Source organism: Ylistrum balloti, unplaced genomic scaffold (assembly GCF_031769215.1).
Source record: "Ylistrum balloti isolate Yb309-2 unplaced genomic scaffold, AGI_CSIRO_Ybal_v1 Utg371338, whole genome shotgun sequence".
Taxonomy (NCBI): domain Eukaryota; kingdom Metazoa; phylum Mollusca; class Bivalvia; order Pectinida; family Pectinidae; genus Ylistrum; species Ylistrum balloti.
Window position 1 is genome coordinate 358,326 of NW_026782711.1, and position 19,027 is coordinate 377,352.

A 19,027-nucleotide genomic window follows, 5' to 3' on the forward strand; every position below is an offset into this window, starting at 1 on the left:
CTTGTATGTTGACGATGTTGTATATTTTGCCCTTCTGTACCTATGTTTATGTATATTTGTCCTTGGTGTTTGTCCTCGTTTAATGCATCAATGTCATTATTTTTATTTCATCCTCCTGTGCAAAATAAATTCACGTATTGATGGTCCGTAATGTGACCATCTAATGTATACACGAATGCAGTGCACAAGTCCTCGATTGTTTCAGAAGTGGGAGGGTTAATACTATCTAACCCCATTGTTTTTACTAAAAAAAAATATTTAAGCTGAGCATTCATTCAGCCAATAATTTATATTTCGGTATAAATATTAAGTATTATACAAAAGCCAGTCTGATTGAAGGTCATACCTACTTCTAGTTATTATCAAGATATTATGTGAATAATTAATGAAATACTGTTAATTGTATAGGTGTTATGGATCGGTCCATCAGGAAATTTGTTGACGATGAACGAAGTCACAAGAACGTCAGATAAACGAATAAGTGTGCGAAGTCCATATGAAGATGACTGGAACCTGCGTATCGAGCAAGTCAAATACAGTGATCGTGGGAATTATACGTGTAGATTGTCCACCAGACCTGTACAGAACAAGGTGGCTGAGCTAAATGTATTACGTAAGTTCACTAAACAAATTATGTCATGACAAATTTCATTCTTATGAGAAACCTGTCACGCCTTTCCTTTTTTTTTCCTAAGACTTAAATATTTGATAGTGTATCTATTTGCAGAAATAGGATCTGGCAATCCTAGAATGTTCCGCATGCTAGTAATGTTTGATGGGCATTGAAGATTTTTCACTTTTAGATACGATTTTCATATCATTATTAGAATGAAAGTCCTTGACATGGTGAATGAATCATATCTGTTGTTATTTATAAGTGTTTGCAGTCGGACGAAGCAATTATTTCGTATTTTCTATACAGTATCTGTTAGCCGTAATTGAATGAAACATTCTGTAATTCATTACTGACCAGAAATTAATGAGAAGTTTATTTTGCACAAGCATACTGTTATATGAACATCTACAAAAGAGCTTTATAAAGATAAAGAAATAAAAACAAATTTTTGAAGGCATGCCAAATAGAACCAGCATTCTCTGTACCACTTGATTAAAGTGTGGGCAGTTAAAGCCCCTATCATTGACAACACTAATCATTGTCTGATTACATCAAGTGGTGAAACCAGTGTTTTAGCGCTTGAAATGCATTGTGTCGTTACACCCTATAGATAACGGAAATGGCCAAACAGAAAATATTGACATGAGCATTATTGTTTCAAAAAACAAAACATTGGCGTTACTGATTTACTTTATTATATTCAAACTAGAGAGAATCTGTTCCAGATAAGCATATGATGCACGTTCGAAATACGTCACCTCAAAACTTAACGCTGTCGGTTAGTAATTCTAATTGTTTGCCGGCATCAAAACCAAGTACGCTTAATGACATCAGTGAAAAAAGTACACCAGTTTGCTACAAGCCTTTGCAAAAAAAAAAAAAAAAAACATGAAAATCTGAACCATAAAAAATACAAAGTGATTAGCTTAAAGCTTGGTATGTAATATCGAGAAAACAATTACCAGCCCGCTTGCCGTTTAAGATTCACTTACTACATGTATATGATGTATATGTATATGTATTATTTACCTATATCTTGGCCTACACATATTTGGTGTGCTGTACCTTACCCGTGCTGTTACGTACCTGGTATATAACAATTATTACTATTGCATCGCCTCATATATCAGGTCAATACTTCATTTCAATTCAAGTCGTAGGACAATATGTGATCGTGAAATCAAAGTAACTAGAAAATAACAGACATGTCCCATGGACATCTATCAGTCGATAAGACAGGATAAGTATTAAAAGTGCCCATTTTATATTTTCGAACAAGTAAAACACGTGTTTGTGTTTTAAATATTTTATAGATTAACTGACATAATCCAATTGATATTTTGCAGTATCGCCAAAAATTCTGACAGCATACTCAAGCAAGGATATGGTTGTGAGAGAGGGCTCAGATTTGGAGCTAGTGTGTAATGCTACAGGCGTTCCACAACCCGAGATCACGTGGTACCGAAAGCAAAAAGACTCTCCAAATGCTAAAACAAGTAAGAAATGAATGGCATAGTATACAATATCATAAGTCATTTCATTTTTTATCAGCTCATTTTATCTACAGCTATCGTGCTTCATTCGTCATCGTCCGCCGTGCGTCGTACGTAAATGTTTTCTTTAAAGCCCTACTTCTCTTTCATACCGTGGTGGATTTCAACCAAATTTAGTCTGATGCATCATTGGGTGCAGATATTAATTTCTTATTCAGAATTTCGATTCGATCTATAGGGAACGAGGACCCAAAAGGGGAGGTGCTGAAATTAGCTTTAAAACTCTACTCCTCTTTTCTGCCTGGATGAATTTCAACAGTTCTTAACCTAATTCGTCTGTTAGGGTAGGCAACTATTTCTTAAATTCAGATATTGATTCGCCCCCAACCCCACCTTCCCCCCAAAACGGGACTTGGGGCGGGGTTCCAAACGGGGGAATTATTTCGCTTAAAAACGCTTTTCCTGCTTGATTGAATTTTAACCATATTTCTTGTGTAACATCATTTAGAGTGGAGAATCATTTATTAAATTCAGAAACTCGATTCGATCCTTACAGACCTAGGGGCGGGCGGGCCCCAAATGGGAAAGTTAATCAATATTTTTGCTTCAAAACGCTATTCCTTCTTAATGATCGGATGGAATTTAACCAAATTTGATTGAAAAATCATTGAGAGTGGAGAATCATTTCTGAACTCAGAAAGTCGATTCAACTCATGGGACTCGGGGGCGGGGCCTGAAAAGGGAAAGGTAGTCAATATTTTGCTTCAAATTGCAACTATTTATCAATGCTTGAATATATTTCTTTCAAATTCGGCCTGAATTATCATTGAGGATGGGGAATTATTTCTTAGATTCGAGCCCTATGGACATGGTGGTGAATCCCTAACAGGGTAGTTAGAGAATACTTTGATTAAAATCATTACTCTTCCTTAATACTTTAATGGATTTCATTCAAATTTGGTCTGTAACATCATTCGGGGTTGGCAAATATATTTTATGATACCATTGTTAGAAACTTGAAACAATAATTTTTCCTCCGTATCGTCAGTAATTGGTTTCGCTTCAGTAACACCCACGTCAATAGTTATACACATCAGCAACACATTGTATGTACGTCATTTCAGACTTGGATCCTTAAATGGATCGCATCGAACCTTAGAATACATGTAACAAGAACATTGACTAATGCTTCAATTTTCCGACCCAAACGTAGAAATACATTTGAGTTTTTTGATTGTCTGGAAGAACCGAATCGATCGGTGTTGGATTTGTATGAAAATGACCAGTGATTGCATATGTATATGGATAATACATTGGAATTGGAAACGGGATAAACATTTATAGATCATATTTGACTACTAACAACAAGGAATCAATGGATTCCCCGTGTTATGTATTTGTTTTGAAATAAATGTAGTTATTAGCATATGTTTGAGTTACGTCAATGCATGCGGCGAACAACATACCATTAAAACATTATTTCCTATTTGTACTAATCTCACACTGAAGTTATATAGATATGCATAGGCTGAAATTAAAAACAGAGAATCTAAAGCATACGCCCCGTCATCTTGTCGTCTTTAAACGGTGCGATAAATATAACGGATAGCTAAGACATCCATTCAAAAGACGTTTTACCATTGTTGGTGTACGCATGCTTTCATTAGTATGGAAACCGTTACCTCGAGTCTTATACATTCAATCAAACAGGATTAATCACTTGGGAATATGTTACTACAAGTAGTTTAGTTTTTGGTCATTTCTCCGTACGAAATTACAGTCGACGGTTTTTTGGCATCGACGCAACCGATATCACTACTTGAATATGTTAAATTGCCACTCTAGACAGACGTAAGCTTTAAGATATAACTGAGTTTTGACAGGGCAAGTGTACTTTGGATGTAATGTTCTAAATACAATCGAAGTTCCGACGAACAGGAACATTTTCAGTTCCGTTATACAGACAAGTCTTAATGATGATGTGTAATTCTACAATTGTTTAACTTTTATCAATATTCAACGGCATTGGTTGTAATGAGCGTAATCGCGATAAGATTACAATAAAATATTTTCTCATTACCTTCAATGCTGGAAGTAACATGTAGCTTAATCTGGAGTCAACGTGGGATAGGAAATAGTGTTGATGAATAACTGTTCCGAATAGTAGCACGCTCCAGCAAATACGCATATACTAGATCATTGTTGTTATACTTAAATTATTAAATGTATGAAAATTACAGAATCTATTCAATTATGGGGCTAGTGAATCGGCCCATTTGTATTTTGACTTTTCTTTTTATTACTTAAGATATTTCTCAATCGCCTCCTAGATTTTACAAAGTATGCCCTCATATCTCTGACTAGTCCTAGTGGGACGAAACAGCTGTATGATGCAGTTAAACTCATCGTTTAGTCCTGTTTTATCTAACTCTAAATTTGTATTTAGGGTGTGCCTTTTGTATAAACTTCCACCAATAGTCAAATATGGGTTTTTTTCTGTAAGATTCTGTACAATCCGAATAAAGTTAAGAAACATTAGTAGTGTTTATTTCAAAACCAGACCTCAAAACGTCGATACCTATTTCGGATAAGAGATATATTTTCACATAGAACGTTATTTTTATCAATATTCGTTGTTATTATTCTTTCCTGTGTAACAAATTCGTACTTCCGTGAAACAATTCATTGTGTGAATGTAGATCACATTGCATTCGCATAACAATTAAGCGACATTACTACATCAAAATATTACAATAAAATCGCTGAATTTGCAAACATCATGACATTGTTGAAAGCAAGTATAAACATTATGTTGATAGAATATGTTTGGTGACATTAAAGCTGTTTATTGTTGATTTTCTTTTCTTTTTTATTAATTTCAGATCTTGGTACAGGTAGTACAGATCAGCTGTTAATTAACAATGTTACACGTGACGAGGCTGGAACCTATGAATGTGTCGCCCGTAACGACGTCGAGCCAGCAGATTCAATATCTATCAAAGTGGATGTACAGTGTAAGCTTTTGGTGATGTTAAAATCTAACTCAATATAACACTCTCATAAACTAATGTTTAACATAGAAAGATATTATATCAGGTTTGAAAGCAGCTGTTATGTAATTTGGAGGGTTTTCTCTTTTCGTTATTTTAGCGGATGACATAGAACCGCAAGGAATATACATTAAGGCAGTAAACAGTAATGCAAGACTTCCATAAGAAATCCTTTAAGTGAAACATCAAAAACTTATCCATCGTTAAAATAGTTTTACAAGATTCAACTTTAATTGGCTTGGAGATAACATTATTTAACAATTATGATATGTCAACAGAAATATTCGCAGCGTCATTACAGGCACTTATGTACATGTAACTGTGTCTGCCAGGTCTCACAGTTCTAGCAATAAATTTTCTTTTTTCTTCTATCAGTTGCCCCAGAAATTGAAATAGAGCTTGAAAGTCTCAGTCAGAAAGTTGGCAAAAGCACTGTACTGGAATGTGTTATCACGGGGTTTCCTATGGAGGTCGCAGTCTGGAGATACAATGGCATTGATATCGAGGAGAGGACGTGGAAATATGAACCAATCGTGTTTCAGAGGGACGGAAACACAATATTGTTAAGTCTAGAGATTCGGGAATTAAGCCCGAGTGACTTTGGTGTTTACACATGTTTTGCTAGAAATGTTCTTGGGTCATCAAACAGGACTATACTTTTAAAAGGTAACGTGTCTGTGTGTGGAAAGTATAAATACCGCTTTTAGCATTAAAACCTGAAAAGGTGTCAAATGGAAATATATGGATACCTAGATAAACCTAACTCTTAACTCTACTGGAAAAAATTACAACTTCATCTTTACGGTCGTCGTTTCGTGAATACAGTTGTATTTTAACACATCCAGTTTATTAATTTTCAATTAACATTTTCAATACTTTTGAAATAAACAATGCTGGGCCTGTTCACTGAAGTATGGTCTCTCTCCCAGCCAAATGTAATATATGTAAATAAATGTATGGCTGCCTCTTGCAGAGATGCCGATAACTACACCGTTACCTATAACACCCAAACCGACCACTACATCTACCGATGTCACCACCAGTACGACAAGGGCGACAACTCTCACCTTTACACCAGGCAAGGTTATATCTAGTACAACAACGAGTAGTGGTGTTGTGATATCGGACAAAAGTCCGTCCGATGGGCCTGCCTATACTCTAAATCCACCAGAATCAGAAGGTACTAATCATACTGTTTTCTAGTTTGATAAGAAGTTTATCGTAAAACCCAGATATGAAGTAAAAACTGTCATTTATATAGTGGCTATTTTTAAATCGCACTTTTTAATTCTTATTTGGTTTGTTCTTTCTCATTAAGGTTTGATTTATTTGACTGCAATAGGCAGAAGTTAATCTTCAACTTTGTATGATATTCGAAATATAAAATGTTAATATCCTTAGTTTTCGTGGGATATAATTCTATGATATCCCAAAATCCACAGAGATTGCTAATATACTAGATATATCGATGGTCGCATTTCGTCTAGATATTACATTGTGTAACAACAGGTATATTAAAGATATTTATCGTTTTAACACATAGCAAACAACGGGAGTACAAGTCCAGGTACAGCTGTACTTTTATAAAATATTTCTGAATGTTTCATATATTCAATACCATGAATGTTTATATCACTAACTGTTTACTATTTAATGTCATCACTCACTTTTTCCGTGTCGTAAATTACTGTAGCATGTATATATCAATGTATATGTATCTTGAGTACAGCAGATTACTGCTTTTTCATGCCATGGGTAAGAAGTACTCGTAAAAATTTCGATATATAAACATATGTTGAATGTTTGACTTCGTGTTCAAAGGACGCTTGAAAAAAATATCATATCTCATTTCGAATTAGCTTAGTATTTTAACTCTCTACTGTCAAAGTTTAGAAAATAGTAGCAGTTAGGCGATGAGATAAACGAATTTATAACAATTTTTTTTTGTTTGAAATCGTTAAAATGTGCTCTAGTTGTGCCAATCTAATTATAGAAAAGGGTTCCGTTATCAATCGAAATCTTTTTTTTTTTAAAGATGAATCATTTCTTTAATTCACACTTACTCTGAAGGGGCCGTGATAGTTAGTAGTACATCGTCGGAGGTTTTGACCTCAAATAAGGATCCAAAGTGTGTGTAACGATCCCTGCTCATATTGTGTTTACCAGGGACCTTAAATCACGGACAGCCTTGTGCTGCCAAGGCTGTATCCTTTGACAAGACGCTTTACCCCGATTGCTTGTGATAGCATGTTGTGCGCCTTCCGCATGTTGTTCAGTGAGGAAGTAATTGACTACTACAAGGAAACCCCCGTCCTTTAATACCTTGCTGTTTTATACATTGATAATACCCAGCAAACAAGCAACCAAGTTCACCATGCACGATAATGTTCTATGTCGTATAATTTTGAACGAAATTTGAATTCGAAAACTTTAATTATTGTTATGGTTTGCTGGGAATAATACTAGAATGCTACAAGTGAGGAGTCAAGCTATTTGTACGTTTTTGCATATGCATTAAGAATGTAATTTGAAATAATCTTAGTGTAGAGTTTATTGTTATTTCATGTGAAATATCAAACAAAATATAAGGATTAAATTTGTAATACATTGAAAATAGGGAAATTTCACGCTGGTTAAGAGAAAAAAACTTCATATCAGATAGTACTGTTTGATGTGTGTTATGTGTGAGGATATTTCAGATGATAGGTTAACAGGTATTGCTCTGTATGTATCTTCTAAATAATAACAACATAACACACTCAAACATAGAGTTTTTACTCTTACCTGTTAAACAATGACGTATATATTAAGCGCACTGTCCTATATATATCGTTTAAATACAAACAAATGTGATATATTGTACGCTTATTGATTTGTAATGTGCTCTTTTCTTTATTCCAGGGCAAAGTAACAGTTGTTCGACATTCCGATACCATAGCTGGATATTTCTTATTCTGTTGATACCTTGCATATCTTTAATATGAAAACTAAAATGTGTTCATAGAAAATTTATATAACCTCCGAAGCACTATCTGAAACTGTGTACTCAGACTAAAGTTCTTACTTGAAAATTGTAAGATCAGAGCTACAGTGACTCAGAGGCAAAATCAAGATGGACAGCGTTGTTGATTCTGCCGAAACTTGAACAATACAAAATGTCAAGTTCTAATATAACTATGGCTGATTCGCAAACACGGAAGAGGGAAACTGACGTCCTAATTCACGAATGACTGGTCTCACTGATAGTCAGTCACCACTGTCGTCAAAATAAGACAGAATTTCAAATAATCTTGTGTTGTGAATAGTCAAGATTCAACTTTTTTGTAAAAGTAGGTAGTGCTTATGAATTCCGGAAATACCGTTGTATTGTTGGCAATACATAACATATATGTGAATATGTGATGCGAATATTTGCAAATTATTATAACATTAAATCCGGACATTACCTGTTAACAGGGTCATGTGAACTAGTCATTCATATGTATACAGTATTGTATACATTATCATTTTACATAATATCTTTAACATTTTGTGTAGCCATTATACTTTTACAGACACACGTGATGATATATATTCCATTATAATAGTTTTACTAGGTTGTGAAATTTATTCAGATCCTACTTTAAATATATATCCGCCTTGGTAACCAGTTTCCACTGGCCTAGTTATTGCGACGATCTGTAAAATCCTTTATTTTCTAACGCTTTTCGAGACACATGATTCACTGTAATATATTCATCTCTTCATTGAAGCAGTATCAATATCTATATACATTAGACACATAAAGCATAATTTTATCATCGACGATTATGGGCAAAATACGGTGTGATAAAGTTATATATGTGTTTGATTTTTTAGATATCATAATGTATGCCATGAATTCAAGATAAACATCGTCTGTTTAATCGGTGGCAATTTACAACGTACACAAACTTCATCACTGACGTTATATACACACGTGTAATATTAACGTCGCATTGTCCTAGCTTGCTTAGTTCTCTGTTGATAATGTCTGTCGCTACTTTGTTAATAAATACTCTGGAAAAACTAAAAACATGAACTTGTTGATGAAAAATTTAATCTCGATACGTGTTTTCCAGTGATATGTCTGTATTGAGTTATTTGTTACAACTGAGATTTATGTGGAATTCTGTCTGTTGCTGTATTCCAGTAGGTGCTCTATGACACTTATTGAACTATTTCAAATTTGAATGGTTTTTAGAAAAATCTATCATTTCAATTTTCTAATTGAATAAGTCTATATTTACAAGTGAAAAAAATTGTCGAAGAGGATCTGAAGGGCAGTGTACTGTTTCTGTTCTCCTGTTTGAGAGCGAGGTGTCGGATGAACAGTGTATGGAGTATTTCATTGTAAAAGGACTAACTGTTTTTACACTGTCTTGGTCACTGTTGTCTTTACGTAGAAGTTTGATTAGCTCTTAGTTATTATTTATTGTATGTTTTGTCTTTGAGATTAATCAAATAAATCCGTTATCAAAAGCTAAAATATCACGGGATCGAAATAAAACACTTGGTTAAAATGTTCTTCTTAACAACAGGAACCTTTATAAAAGTTATGGTAATTTTACCAAACAGAATCAAGATCTACTTTTGTACGTTTGGGTATAGGGCATGATGCAGATCTTATATTTTACTTATTACAATATTTATAATAATGAAAGAGAAATGAGACATTTTAAGAATGCAAAAAAAAAAAAATTCTAGATCTTTTTTCGGAAGAATGTGATAACCAACTCATTAAGTCAATGTACAGACTTATCCTGGTTTAATACTGTGTGTCCAGTTAGATAATTGATTCTCTGAATGATGCAATATACACGTTTTATAATTTTCCAAAACATTATTATGAGCATCAATTCATTTGTAAATAATCTACACTAGAAAGCATGAAGTTTGTCTTCCACATATTGACAGAGTCATCCGGTGATATGCAATACAACTATATTTGTAAATATAATGCAACACTGATCAAAATTAATTCTTAAAGTTAAGAAAACATAATTCGACCCAATAAATAAAAAAAACAGCGAAACAAACTTAACAGAAAAATATGATGTCATAGTCACATTAAAATTGCTGTTAAAAAGTTTTTTTATTTTCGATATATAGGTTTTTTGAATCTCAGTACTACTATTTATTCGTGTGAATGTCTGTATCATCTGTTTATTTGATATAAGTTTCAGTGTTTTTTTATCACCTCATCAGTATTCATTATAAGCACCTAGTGCTTCGTTGTATATTGTGCCAAAATCATGCCTGTGTGCTTTTTATATCGTTTGCAATTAACATTTGTACAGATAAGTGGGATTTCTGTTATTATTGCACATACTTTGTTTCGTAGCGATTGAACGGTTTATTTAAATGAATGAATAAACAGTGGCTAACGTAAACAGTTGTTGTCTTTATTTGTTAACAGAGAGTTGATAATAGATTGTTCACAGAAACCAGATTTAAAGTTTAAAGTCACGCACTGGCATTACATTGATACAATATTTTCACCAAAATATTGTCATCTATAACATAGTTACAGGTAACATTTAGTATAGTTACAGGTAGCATGCAGATATTCTATTATTCTAAACCACGAGAATTTCCCAAATGTTACGAAAACAGGACCTATTTCCCATTAAAAAAAACTTATTAATAAATCATGAATAATCAGTTTTCCAGAAATTTTATCGGCATTTGAAAAGGCATATTTAAGTTTTCATATTCTAGTTGTATAATGAATGAGTAAATAAAAGGGATTAAGAACTGATCCAGACAAAGAAACAGATGTCGAATATTTTTCTTTGATTTATATTTTACTTTGACAGCGATTTATTGAAGTAATCTCGTATCCGATTTACAACCATGAAGCATGGAATGATGTACATGCAAACCAGTCATAAGGAAACTTTTGTAGCATTTTTTTTTTTTTTTTTTGAAAAATGCAGCATTATATCTGTGGCTCACAAGACAATAACAATTATAAATTCCTCTACTTCAATATTTCGGCTGTTCTCAGACTATACGTATGAGATTTTCGAAGTAATGTCGGAGATATGTTATAAACTTTAAATCTACTGAACAGGACGTCTAATATATGTGCCGGAGTCTGTCGTAGTTATCTCCCTTTAATCGCGCACTCGTATTCTAATTCAGCATTTTCTTTGGGTTAGTCAGAATCTACAAAACATACACAAATGAATAGCGTCTTTTAATTCAGATTTGAAACAACAAAGCCGAATAATCAATTGAACTGTTTCGTCCTTGGAGGACTCGTCAGCAGAAGTATATATTTTTCATATCACAACCAATCAGAAAATAAGGTATATTTTTCGATGACTGCACTTTCACTTCATCAAACAATGGCACGTTTAAGAATATACACATGCACTTGGCATCTTCAGAAATTATCAGATAGATGATAACTACCACCCCATCTAGTGTTAGAAATTTGTCGATCACTTTGGATTTTCCTAACATACATGTGGATTCCAAAATTATGGCCCGTAGCATCACTGACGAGTCTTAGAAGGACGAAACAGCTGTATAATGCAGTTAAATTCCTTAATCGACACAACCGCCTCTAATTTTAGATATAAATTAAAGGACGCTATTCACTTGTGAGGTATTTTTTATTATTCAATGTAATAGGGTCACAAGTTTGTGCTGTTGTATTGAACAGTATGTCTTGGGTCTCCAAATGTAAGTTTTGACGTTCATTTTTAAGGTTTCATTGATTCTATACATATCTTATAACAATACTAATTAACGAAATTTTATCTTCTTTGTGATCAAGAAAATACAGAAATTATGGTTGAAACATCATTTACTGTTTTTCACATTATTAGATATTATGAAAGCCCATCATTGTTATGGTGGGGTTTTTGTTTTTGTTTTTGGATTTTTTTTTTTTTTTTTTTTTGTTTTTTTTTTTTTTTTGTTAATTAGTTCCCAATGTGCAATAAATTACATAATCAGGGCTTCAGTATACATTTTGACATAATAACACATAACAAACAACGGACTCGATATGTTTATTCAAACTGAAAGACCATGATTACGAGCTCAAAAACACGGGGGAAAACAAGACAAAAAAATACATGAGTTGAACACAGAATCAGTATTCAGACTCAAATTAGGTGACGCGAGGGCAAACTGTAAAAAAATTATTGACATAGAGAACCCTACTAGGTATAAGGATTATATAATCAAGTGTTCTGGAAGGGTAAGCGTCTCCGGCTTCATAGACGACACCCACTATGTAAATCCAGATAAGTAATGTCACGTTCCCAATTGAGAACGACTTCTTATCACATAAATGAACAGAATCGATAGATCATTATGATGACAGTACAGCTTTCCCATAATTATCATCAACCTGCGCCTCTTTAAACCCTGTGTTGTGAGTTTGTCTGCCAGTTACAAACATCTTGCACACATCTCGTGATATAAGAGACAACTGTGACTTGTAGACACTGTAAACACCGTAGTCTGGGAAATGCTCACAGGATTGTTGCTATCAAGAAATAAGAAATGCACATAGAAAACTTGAAGTCATTCAACGAAGCAATCAATATTGGTTTAGTTGTAGGAAAACATTGATGAAAACGACTGATATAGAAAAATGTGGTGTGTCCTTGATTTCGAAATATGGTGGGCATATACGATGTCGTGGTCAATAAATCTTTAATATTTCTTATTCAAAGACGCCATCAATATATCTGAGAGTTAAAATAAAGGACTTCGCATTGTCTATCATACTTTTTTCGGTAAGTTCTTCAGTGAGTTCAGCCTCGTTAGTCCACAACAAATAAGCCAATCAAGAGAAGAGCACAGTCTGTTCCCATATGTAAGATAATAGTCTGTTGGAAAGAGGCATAATTATACTCGACGAGGGTTTTAACTAGAAATAAAATAATTGTTTTTCGGATGCGACGGTGTCATGAAGTGAATCAAAGGCGGTTCTTTTCCGATGTTTGATAAATCAATATTTGTATTCAACTCCATTTTTTCAAACCTGCTTAATAGGTATATGTTTAATTATCTTAGATAGTACTCTTATAACAAACAATAATAATAACACTTTAAGGACATTTCCCGAACCCGAATACTTTTATTTAATGTATGTATTTTCTAAAAGCCAACTCAAGATTATTTCGATCATTTCGTTCAGATTATCTTTATTTTTATAAATGATGTTGTTTCTTGAACTGCATATAAAAATACCCCACCCGCAACATACAGTATGAAATACAACTAACGTATGTTTCACGTTAAAATGAGTTACCCATATCCGAATAACTGACAATCTGTCGGAATAATGCAGTTGCTTTTTGGCGAAAACTACACTCGATCAACCCAAGATTGCTGGAACGACGGCCTTCCATCATGTCAGTAGCAAATTCATTAGCAGAATTTTGTACGAACGGGAACACAACACAAGTTGGTTTTCTTTTATTCGCCAACAATTTTTGAAATAATTAGAAATTATTTAAAAACAGATGGCTGTAATTAATGTCAAAATTTTCCATGTTACAATGGGGAATTTTTACACCGCTCTGCATGTTTTCTTCTCAATTAGGAGTACAATGTTCTATAGGATTGTCTTCTTGCTTTATGTAAACGTTAAATCGGATTCACGAGACCGGCATTCATCGTTGGCATTTAATGCCGGTATCTGCAGTATGATTTAATAATCTTTCGGTAAATTGAAGATAAAATCGTACAATCGCATTATCTTCATTTGGGGTTTTCAGTAACATCCTATATGTTGGATTTCGTGAATGTACTTTTACTGGTGCACCCTAATTCCCTCCTTCTATCCACAGCACTACCAAGCTTAGGCCAAATGATTCAAACATAGTGAACATTTTACTTTTACATGTAAAAGTATGAAATAACGAAATGTTGAACAGATTGTAACTTTTGATAATTTAGAGTTTGATACAGTAGAGCCAAAAAAATGAATTAAACCAGTTTATGAGAGCATGCACGCTGTCAACTGCTAAACCACAACCTACTTTGACCAATATACTATTATGATTTTTTGTTCACCTCCAATTTCCACAATTTGTTTATTAACATAGCTATGCATATCTTTTACAACTGCCAAACAGACTGCTACGTTCTAATCGCCATTGAAACATTGCCTTTGGTCCGTACAATATGTACACTTTATTTCCTTGAATAGTGCCAGTGTTTTGAGAAATTAAGTGATAAACTAATTTATTTTATTATTGATTAATAGCTAATAGTTCAGTATGTTTACCACCAAAACAACTTAAACACATATTGTTCATCTTTAAGCCTCCTTGTTATGCTCAACTAGTTCTATGTATCAATAAACGTGTTCGTGTCGTTTACCAATAACATTTTTTTTCATCCTATAAGCGAGAATATGTGGGTAATGTAGAATTTCACATAAAATATCATGATGGACAGAAATGCCAACAGCTGAGCAGAATTTGAATCGGAACTAAAATTCGATAAAACTACATAAAAAGAATTACGGGAAGACCAATGGAAATGTTACAAGGAGAATAAAACTAGTTGTTCCAGAACGGTTAGCGTCTTCTGCTTCATCGCCGACACACATGTATATTGTGGTCAAATCAAATAGATAATGTTAGGTTCCTATATAAGGATAAGATTAAAGCACACGTAACACGTACTTTCTTATCGCGCAAGGAAATAGAATATCTCAAATTAAGGACTTGCCCATAAACATTTCAAACTTTCATCTCTGGAAACCATTCTTGTGAGTTCGTCTGACGGTTGCCGGTTTATCTTGCAGGAGAAACGTTGCATTAATAAATTGATTTAATTAATATCTACATCTATTTTTCTAAAATTTCATTTTGAATATCTTAAAAAAATCAATGTTTGTCTGTTGTAATATTTTTATTCGAATCGACACATAACAATATCAGGACACATACATATATATATATATATATATGTCTAATTATGATGAGCCAATATGACAAAAAAGTTAAGCTCCAACCAGAAATGTAAAATTATTGTTTCTTCATCTCATACAGTCTTATTCAAATGATAATAAACTGATGACGTCATTTTTCACATTTTACAGTGTAAAATCATGAATGAGATAACACTTGATGCTGTTTTTACATGTCAGTGTTTAACATGCATGAAAAATGTATAGACATAACGAAATAGCTAACTGTCCTGTATACTTACTGCAATGGTACAAATGTATGACATGACGATCTAGAACAATGATATTTCATACAAGATATTACTACAACGAATAAATTCAATGAGTTCATTTCCGATACATTTATGTATTATCAATTAATCAACAGTATTCACATTTTGATATCAATTCATAATAATCACAAATAGCAGACAAGTATACTGAACTCGCACAAATAGGTGTAAATATTTTAAATATGTTACTGTACAGCACTTACATTATGTAATAGGCATATTACATTCACCAACATAACACATTTGCATCATTACAGACTCATTTTCGATCAACACTACAGTCCTATTCATTCTTATTCGTGCTTTCCTGTATGCCAGTAGCATACAACATATAAACATAACATAGTCTACAACAATAGGTCCAAGGGTCTTGATGACCCCTTGAGTTAAATGAAAACTTTAACTTATATTGAAGGAACATATCATTAAAATCAACATGCTTTCAAGGTAGGACAATTTGGACTACATTACAGATGTACTGCAGATATAAACTGTGCATAACATTAAACTTCCAACGGAAAATAAAACAAATTACAATATGTGTTAAAATGTGTAATTTCTTTATAGGCACTACATTGTGTAGTAGTTTAACCCCCTCATCACGGTTATAGGAGACTCTTGGGTTAATAAATCTATAATCTCGATAAAGAACTTACATTTATTTAGTAGCCAGGTTCATTGTATGCAATACCATCGAATTGCCTCATCGCATACTTATAGTTCTCTTAACAATTTTGAATCATCTCCAATGGAAATTAAACAAATTACTCTCAATATGTATTATTTCTTACTGAATGTAAGCCATATTAAACTCTACTCCGCTCCATAGTGTGACCGTGGGGATAGGGGTAAGGTGATACAATTTTTCATTAAAGCACCCTAAGACTCTTCCATTCATGAAGAATATACCATTCTCACTTACATGGGTCTCGTGAAGATTCTCTTCAGTAACATTGATCTTGTTTGGCCTGCACCTTAGTCCCTATACAGTCGGAAATACTTTAAGTTACAATACTGACTTTTGCAAACTTTCATTTATTTTCGTTCTCGTTTTTTGGTTTGTGATCAATTCGAAAATGTCAATGGTTTACGGATGAATGATGGATGACGCACAACTGAAGACGACGGGAAAAGATTAATGTATATTAATATTTTACTCTTACAATCGTGTTTACGTTTAGGAGGAATCGTCCATTAAAGATATAACACGTATCTAAGTAATCATATGTCATCTATAGAAAATCCTATGGTAGTGCATCACCATGGTCTTACTGAAGTAATGAATTCCATTCAAAGCTCTTAGAAATGACCAACAAAGCAATAAAACTTGGATATTAGATATAGAAAACTTTACGATCTAAAAGTATTATGCAATATTTGGTTCCGCTTTATATCCGCGAAGTTGTAAAAGTTACATATTGTTCATTACAAAAACACTTTATTCTTTTTCATCAACTTATAATTTATGTTTATCCATCGCTGAAATATATAAAAATGATTTAAAGAAAAAAATCATAACATGATACTGGAAATATTTTATAACATAGATTTATTCCAAACTATCTAAACTTAATGTAATGAGATGATAGCGTCATATTATGGTAACGCTTTAGCATACAACGTGATCCTTACATAATTTTATGTCGTCAGTCATAATCATCACATTATGACATCTATTCCGGTGATCTTTTGGCTTCTCAGTGTCATTCATTCACTAGTGTTGTTGAAATAGCTCTACATCAGTCATAATCATCAAATCATATCAGCATATCCACGTAACCTAATCATTTGACTAAAGTGTCATTCATACACTAGTGTTGTTGAAAAAGAATGACATGTACGATGTTGACGATAATTAAGTTTAATACCTATGTTTGTTACATTGTGATTGTAAGCATGCAATACCGGTATCATTCGGCTAACATTTCAAATTTGCATCCATGTATAAATGAAAGCGACTCGGTAACTTGTATCAATGTATGACTTAATGATGTCCACCAGTTATCTCTTTTTATTGTTTGCTTACCGACATAATACGAAATTTTCTATATCTCTTTCAAACATGATGAAACTTTCAACTACTTCATTGAACATTAGTACGAACTGTGACTCGTATGCTATATATTGTTTTGCTTTCGTCAAAAATGTAACATTAATATTTTGAAATTTCGAGTAAATAATTCTCCGTTGATCATGTTAACTTTGCATTTAAGTTCCCTTTTCCAGGTTTATGACTGTAATGTAGGTATCGTCTAATTCTACTCATCTTATAAAAGAGATCTACATAATTTTATTTGACAAGTGCCTACGATACATAACTAGATACAATACACATTTAAACCTTGAACATTTTTCTTCAAAGATAAATACAATATGTTGCAGGCAGGTACCATATGGCCTTAAAATAGATTAGGAGTGAAATGATTTATAAAACAAAGGATAGTACATGCATGAAGAATATGTGGATAGGAAATGTGCAGTGTATTAGGTAATTACATTTTGTACTTCTTTGTATACCGAAACCACTCTCCACCATTCAATCTATAATGTTGTTCATCAATGACTGACTTTGGAAATGCTTACAAATACAATATTACAATGACTTAAACGTGTACTGTGTTATTAACAATGAAAACAAGAGCCATACACATGTATACGTCACCATATTTTACAAATATACAATATCTCAGTAAAAAGAAATCAAACTAACGAGAAAACTGTTTTTGCGACATGAACGCTACATGCAAATTTAAAGTCAAAACTTATAAAGAATTTGACTTTCCTGTACTATCATCAAATCCAAGAAATAAAATTTATATACACGTGTTGGCAACTGTTCCAAAAACATGTCTTTATGATCAGGTGGTTTATAAAAGTCATTTCCATGCTTATTGAAAACAATCCGCAATATCTGAAAACAGTGTTTATGACCTAATATCACTTCTTCAGTCATAATTATCCCTTTAAGCTTAGTATCTCGTCTTTACCTCACGCACTAGGATTGAAGGACAACCTCATCCAAGTGTGTTCTTTAATAATTCACTAACACATGGAATGCTTGTGACTATCTGATGCATAAAAATCACATCAGCTTCCTTCATGCTACCAAAGTGCAGTGAAAATATTAAACGGTTTTAAAAATCTAAATATAGATTAGATATGATTTGTATCTAGCTTTCTGCATTCTGTTAACCTCAATGAGAAATATTTTTATCGGGTTAAAGAAAGCATGTTATACGAGAAGAAAGAAACGATACCATTAACGTTTGTGTCTTACTAACGAGACATATGTTTAAGGGTTAATTGCCTGGCAAGCTGCACAAGAATCAATTCATCTTTATTTACCATGTTTGAATTAGAACAGTAATACAACTGTTTATTTACATCCTAAACACTTACACATTTGATATATTCACAACATTTCCTTACAACCTTCAAGATGATCGTCCCCGCTCTATCTTCCGTTTTGCTTCAGAAAAGATAACCACGTCTATAATGACGGAAACATCGACACGCGTTTTTCTAAAATGTCAACATTTTTAATAGTGTTACCTAATCCTTTGTGTAAATATTTACGGCTTCACGATGCATTAAGCACATCACAAAAAACTTAATGGAAAATGGATGAG

At 33.2% G+C, this 19,027-nt stretch overlaps 1 protein-coding gene across 9 annotated transcripts in view; it reads left to right on the top strand.

The window, feature by feature from the left end:
- The window catches only part of LOC132562096 (protein amalgam-like), a 414,615-nt gene that overhangs the window by 17,156 nt on the left and 378,432 nt on the right, over positions 1 to 19,027 (top strand). For 7 of the 9 annotated variants that reach the window (XR_009554733.1, XR_009554734.1, XR_009554735.1 and 4 more), the window contains 7 exons: positions 409 to 613; positions 1,963 to 2,112; positions 4,992 to 5,123; positions 5,535 to 5,825; positions 6,133 to 6,339; positions 6,703 to 6,726; positions 8,061 to 10,565. Coding sequence is in view for 1 of the 9 variants with exons in the window: in XM_060226827.1 (XP_060082810.1) it covers positions 409 to 613; positions 1,963 to 2,112; positions 4,992 to 5,123; positions 5,535 to 5,825; positions 6,133 to 6,339; positions 6,703 to 6,726; positions 8,061 to 8,143 (1,092 nt within the window). In the remaining 8 variants the exon portion in view is untranslated. Of the gene's footprint in view, positions 1 to 408; positions 614 to 1,962; positions 2,113 to 4,991; positions 5,124 to 5,534; positions 5,826 to 6,132; positions 6,340 to 6,702; positions 6,727 to 8,060; positions 10,571 to 19,027 lie in introns of those variants that run through there. The other 2 variants (XM_060226827.1, XR_009554739.1) reach the window with 2 other exon arrangements.